The 6480-nt window shown below is 57.7% G+C and overlaps 1 protein-coding gene across 1 annotated transcript in view; it reads right to left on the bottom strand.

The window, feature by feature from the left end:
- Positions 1-649: 649 nt before the first annotated feature.
- The window catches only part of TLX1 (T cell leukemia homeobox 1), a 6208-nt gene continuing 377 nt past the window's right edge, over positions 650-6480 (bottom strand). Inside the window, exons 2-4 of the mRNA XM_006166428.2 lie at positions 6395-6478; positions 4092-4293; positions 650-1696 (exon numbers count right to left, since the gene is read on the bottom strand). Coding sequence (XP_006166490.1) covers positions 1474-1696; positions 4092-4293; positions 6395-6478 — 509 coding nt within the window. The 3' untranslated portion in view covers positions 650-1473. The remainder of the gene's footprint in view (positions 1697-4091; positions 4294-6394; positions 6479-6480) is intronic.

Here is a 6480-nt window from a genome sequence, read left to right as displayed (position 1 = left end):
GGTTACAGACACGCTAACGTGTAGGCAGTCAGAATACACAGTCACGCACAACGACATCACATACTCAGTCACACTCGTACGATTAAAGACGACACGCGAGCACAAACGTAGATTTGCAAAGAGAAAAATAGATTCACAAACATCAACACAATTTGTACAAAAACATCACAAAGATGGGTGATCACGCAATTATCAAAAAGGTAGTTGCATTCACACGCGGTTACACACACCCCTCTACAAGCTCGTGCGTGCGTACACGGATAGTTTCGATTTGCAACTTAAGCAGAAACAGGCACTTACACGTACAAATTAAACACAATCACACACTTAAACACCATTATAAATATTTACTATCAGTAGCATCCTGATTGCCCACACCGTCACACGCACAACAGTGCACACACACAACTCTCACACTCAAAGAAATCCGCATCCTTTCAAGCACTAGCAGTCCCAGGAGAGCCTGGCTTTCCCTCCTGCCTCAGCTCTGCTTTCCTTCTGTTCATTCTGTCTGTCCTTTCCTCTCTCCAGAGCCTGCCTCCCTGTATCATATGTCCCTCAAACTCAGGTACTAGCAGCTGTCCCCAAGCACTAGCTCACACCAAACCCAAGTAGCTCTGAGATGCGGGGCTTGGCATGGAGTGGGCCGTCCTGACTCCTGATGCGGAGGGTTTTATTTTTTTCCACATAAATTACACAAGCACTTTATAAAATGGTTACACAGAAAACACCTTATAAGTGCATAACTTAAACCCCCCCTACCAACAGGATCTGGAGCAACGGGCTAAGTTTGGAAACGGGTATGTGCGTACCTAGGTGCGGCTGGGTGTGTGGTGTGGCCTGGCAGGCCAGGTGAGGCTGTTGTGTGTAGGGTGGAATGTCACAGTGTGGCCATGGCCTTGGGTCTGTGTGAGGGGAAGTGCCATGCTGTTCACAAGGAGTCTGGTGGCTCCTGGCCTGTGCGTGATCTTGAAGGTCAAGAGTGTGAAAGCTATGACCCTGTGTGTGCATCACCCTCTGCCATAGTTCCCGCATGTGGCTCTGGGGTGACACCAGGTGAGACAATAGCAACCCCCTGTGTGGGCCTATGAGTATTCGTGTGTGTGTGTGTGTGATGAGGCACCGAACACAAACCGATGGTTTCTCAGGGCAAGTTCAGAAGGCAGCCCTGGGGACCCCAGGAGCTCTTCCTCCCCCACGCCCCTTGTCTCTGTCACCGTCCCACATTAAAAATCAGAATGAAATGACATAGATGCCAACGGAGAAGACTCTTAATGGTTCAGGCAGGCATGGGCCATGTGGCGGCTGGGAGGCTGTCTTGTCCAGTCCCTCAGGCTCTTCCACGGAAGAGAGCAGTATTGGCACGAGTGCCCAGCGACACCCTCGGCCTAAAGTCCGAGGCCGGGAGATCCGAGGAAGAGTCCTGGCTTTTGGGCCTCAGCGGCGAGCCCTTACTGGGCAGAGAGGTCTGGCTCACTCACAGGCGGAAGCCACCGACGTGACGCTGGTAATCTTGGTGGAGTCGTCGGACCATGGCTGCAGGTTCTGCAGAGCGAAGAGCGACGAGTTGTGCACGCACAGCGGGTCGGCGGGCAGCGGCTGCGCCAGGCTTTTCTGGAAGGCCTCCTGCTGCAGCTGCAAGAGGATGCGGTTCGCCTGCTGCCTCTCGGCCTCGCGCTCCTCCGCGGTCTGCCGTCTGCACGGGAACAAGCCGTTACCTGCCAGGGCACCGACCAGATTGCCAGGCGTGCCGACTCCCGGTGCGCTCCCAGGAGAAAGCCTAAGCGGGCACGGCCTCTCTTTGCAGCCCCAACTCCAGTTTGGAACACCCCCCCCCCTTATGCATTCCTACTCTAGAGGGTAGTCCTGACTCAAAAGACTGGATACCCCCAAAGTAGATGGAATCCAAGTATCACGAAGGAGCAGTGGAAAAGTCCGCTGGGCCCCAAGTCAGGGCTCCGCAGCTGCGCGCAGTGCCCACACCCATAGCAGCCAAGGCGCCGCCAGGGCAAGGCTGGTCTCTCGCCCCTCCCCAACCCTTCGGGAGACCAGGCGCTGTCTCCAGCCGAGGGGTCTCACCGTCCGCACAACTGCACGGCAGAGAGGCAAGGCCCAGCGGATCCTATCCGCCCGCGGGACCTGTCTTCTGCCTTCTCTCTGCAAACGTCTGTCAGGCAGGATCGGGGCTTCCCGCGCCGAGCCCTGGGTCCTGCCAGAGCTCCCGCCGGACCGCCTGGCTTCCTCCGAGGCAGTCCAGGGAGGCGGTGACTCACTTATTCCATTTAATGCCGCCCCTCCACCCTGTCAGCTGAGATCAAACGTCTGTCTCTAAGGTGGACAGACCTAATGGGAGTCCCCGGGGCCTCCAGAAGCAATTTGTAGGCGATCGATGAAGCCGCGCGAAGCCTGCGAGGTTTCTTCCAGCCGCAGCCGCCAGCCTGCTCCGCGCCGCCCCAGCCTGACTTTCCGTTCTGTATCTTTCAGCCTCCCGCCTTACCCTTCTTCCCTGCATTTCAGACTGCCTGAAAGCCTCTCTTCCTTTCCGCTTTGTGTGCGAGCTCTCGTTTTCTCCCATCCCCATCCCCTTTGTTCTCTCTGAATTAAGGGGATTTGTTTGAAACGAAAATGGCGAAAATGGCGGTTTTAATCATCCATTGCTTTTCTTTATTATGAGTAAGTGTTCTTTGGGCTGCCTGTTTTTCTCTTTTTTTTTTTTTCTAGGAGTAGGGTGGCTATCTTTGTGTTTCAATTTTTCATTTTGCGTGCCTTTCTCTGTGTCTCTGTGTGTGTTGGGGGGGAGGGGGGCCTTCCTGGCTGCTCCCCTTGCCCTAGGCCTTAGTCCTCCGCAGGCTTTGGAAACACCAGTACCCACCCTCAGCCTGCCTTTGCTCAGTCTAGAACTAGCTTCCCAGAGGCCCAAAGTCCTATCCCCCCACTTCCCCAGTGGTAAGAATACTGAACACTGGGGAGGGGAGGGAGCCTTAGACCCAAAGGGCCACTGCTTCCTCTGTGGCCCCAAGGTGGAATCCGGGCAGATTCCTTGCCCTCATTCAGTAAAAAGAGGATACCCCAATTCCTTCCTCCTACCCCAGACCCACCCGGCTGGGCGCCCCAGATTTTGCCCAGACTCTCTTGTGCTTCCCGAAGGACCTAAGCTAGGGAGGGACTCCCAGCCTGGGCCGGACCAAGTATGGGGCCACAGGAGTGACGGGGTGCAGGATTCAGCAGACGTGGCTGCAGAAAGTGACAGAGTGTGCAGAGGATAAGGAGGCTTAGGTGTTTGGGACACTTCCCGTCCATGACGGTAAGGGAGAGAGGAGAGAAAAAAAAAAAAGAAAAAAGAAAAAAAAAAGAAAAGAAAAGAAAAAAAAGAAAGAAAGGAGACAGGTCGAGGGATGTGCATGCTGAAAAATGAACCGAGTGTGCAGCGGCTGTAGTTGTGGCTACGTGCTGGGAGATGGGAAAATGTCTCTCATTCTCACACACGCCCATCTGCTCCTAATTGATCCCCCTTTCAGTGGGACCCGCAGAACGTCTCTGCAGCCGGTGAGGATTGATTTTCCCTTTTCAGGATGGAGATCCAAGTGCAGAGCGTCAGGGGAGGAGACAGCAGGGCCCAGCGCCTGGTGTGGGGCCCCACCGTGCCAGGAGCCCGGCTGGAGCGCAGAAACAAGCCGCTCACCATTCTCCCTCCAGTCTCTGAGACTGGGGATCCCCCATCCCCGGTGAGCATGACTTTGTGCAAGCACAAGGCCCCCCAGAACTCACTGAGCCCAGAAGCCTGGGTGGCACAGAACCCTTCAATCTGCCTGTTTGTGTAAGCGGGGAGGAGCCCAGTGCAGTCTGCCCGGAGCGCAGCGCGGATTGTGCGGGCCAGAAAGCGCTGAAATCTCCAGTAAAACCAGGGCCCTTCAACCCCATCGAGACTATCAGCCCGGGTCGTTTCTAACTCCCCCAGAGCCTGGCAGGATCCCTTTCCTCCAAACCGATTAGAAATTCGCCAGTAGAGAGAGAATGTGCTCCCAAGAAAGGCCGAGAAAGGAGAGCTGCCCGAGACTGTACGCCCACAGCCGCCAGCCCTGCGAGCTCACCTCCACTTCGTTCGCCGGTTCTGGAACCAGGTTTTGACCTGCGCGTCGGTCATTTTGAGCGCTTTGGCCAGAGCGGCGCGCTCAGCCGAAGCCAGGTACTTCTGCCGATGGAAACGCTTCTCCAGCTCGCAGATCTGCAGGCGCGTAAAGGACGTGCGCGGCTTCTTCTTCTTGGGGGGCGTCCGGTTCTGATAGGGGTGACCTATACGGCGTGTTACAGTGAAGGGTGAGAGGGCCACTGGAGCGGGAGACAGACAGACGGCAGAGGCAAGCGGCAGAGCGTCAGGAGGTGTCCCAGGCCCAACACCCCGCGAGCCAGCGAGCGCAGCGGCGGGACCCCTAAGCAGGGCCGTGATCCTCCGGCCAGCCCTGGCACCGAGCTGGAGCTCAGAGCTCGGCGAGAATGGCCCCCTCCCGCCAGGCCGACGCCAGCACCTGGAGGCCGCAGTGGGCTTCGCCACCAAGACAGAAGCCTTCCTAGAAGAGCCCAGCAGCCTCCCTTCCTCCCTCTCCCCTCTCCCCCCTTCAGGGGCAGTCATTGTCAACTAAAGGTTGAAGTCCTCCAAGGCCCCAGGCCTCCTGCTCAGAGGAACTGTCAGACAGAGGCCCAGCGTGATCAGATCCCTTGACTCTGGGTCCTGACCTGAGCCTCTGTTACAAAGCAACAGACACAGACTAGAGATCCGCACACCCAAATGGGCTGGCACACACACCTGGACGGGCACAGGCACAGGGGACACAAGGCCACCGTCATCCATGCCCTCCTTCATGCAGGAAGCAGGATCAGGGCCCGCTGCCGCTCCCAGGGCAGACTGTGTGTGGAGCACCTCTCACCGGAAACCCAGAAGCAGTGGGCTCAGGGCTGGGATTCTAGCTCAGCCCTTCAAGACTGTCTGGCCTGGGTGGAGGATTGAGATGGCCACCAGGCCCTGTTTCCCCAGGCCTGAGAGGCTTTGGGCTGGGACACGGGGCCTCTTGAGTAAGGGTCCCTCTCTGAGCCCACAGTCCAACAGCTGTTTGACTCCAAACCTCCTCCCAGGCTCCAAAGTCTGATCAGAGGCTCCAAGTAGGCCTCTGTGTCCCTAGTGCCCTCATGTAGCCTAGCCCAGTGTAGCTTTAAGCTGTGTCTCCCATGGCGGCTGTGGGCATCTCTCCGGCCACTTTTGGGCCCCAGAACCTCACCTGGAGGGAGTCCTGGTGGCCAGCAGGGGCCTTTGCCGCTTTCCAGCCCTCTTTCTAAGGCCCAGACTGTGAACAGTGGGCTTAAAATTGGTGACTGCTTCCCAGTCCAGTTTGGGGGCCTGGCCCTCTGGGAGGATCACAGTCTCAGGACCCAGGAACTCTTGAGAAGTGAGGACGGAGGAAGGGCCCGTGAGAGTTAAGAGCTGAGGGCCCAGAACGGAAGTGCCCGGGAGAGAGCTGGGCAAGGGAGGGCAGCTCAGAGCAGGGAGCAGAGAGCAGAGGGCAGCAGCCAGCCACCACCCTGTGAGAAATCACCCGGGAGTCATTCCCCACTACTGATCGATCCTGGGCTGGCCGGTGCATTATTTAGGCCGGAGATAACAGGACTGAGCCCAGGGGAGGACGCTGAGCCCCGGGAGAACGAAAATGAAGAGTGAGCTGTCTCTGATGGCTCAGCCCCAGGACCCAAACCCGTTGTTGCCTGCCCAGTCCGGGAAGAAGGGCCGCTGGCTGTGCTGCTGTCACCCAGACTAGGGCCTCTGCCGCCTAGCAGCACAGTAGGCACTGGATCTCAGAGTGCGAAGTGTGTGTGTGTGTGTGTGTGTGTGTGTGTGTGAGAGAGAGAGAGACAGACAGACAGAGACAGAGACAGGGAGATAGAGAGCCAAGAGGTGGCCAGAACCTGTTCCTTTCTGAGTCTGGGGCTGGCTGCCCGATCAGAGAACAGTCGTCCCCAAGGGTCAGAGGACAGTAGTCCCAACAGATGAAAGTTTGCATCCCATCCCTGTCTCCGAGATTCCGGAGCCCCAAATGCCAGTGTAAGGGAGTTCAGAAACTACAGATCCCTTCCCTGTGCCTGGCCCGGAGCTGGGGTCTCTGGAAGGTACCAGGTAGAGCTACTCCAAGCAGGGGTCCTGCGGGAGAGGGAGGTCCAGGCTGGGAGAACTCTCTGGGCAAGACGATCCTGCGGTCCTAGAATTCGGCGAGCGGCAGAACTTAGGGCAGCGCAGAGAGGCTCCGGGCAATCTCCCCGCAGCGCGGGCTGCAGGAGCCTCGGGGAGCAGAGGGGTCTCTCTGAGCCCCGGCCTCGGCTAGGCTGGGCGAGCACCGGCCGGACTCACCTGTGAACCTGTCCTTGGTGTATCTGCGGTTACTCTCCATCCAGGGGAAGGTGAGGCCGGTGAGATTGTTGACGCCCGGCACGGCG

Source organism: Tupaia chinensis, unplaced genomic scaffold (assembly GCF_000334495.1).
Source record: "Tupaia chinensis unplaced genomic scaffold, TupChi_1.0 Scaffold144255_1, whole genome shotgun sequence".
Taxonomy (NCBI): domain Eukaryota; kingdom Metazoa; phylum Chordata; class Mammalia; order Scandentia; family Tupaiidae; genus Tupaia; species Tupaia belangeri.
Note: the sequence above shows the minus strand (reverse complement) of the source record. Positions and strands in the feature narration are given on the sequence as shown.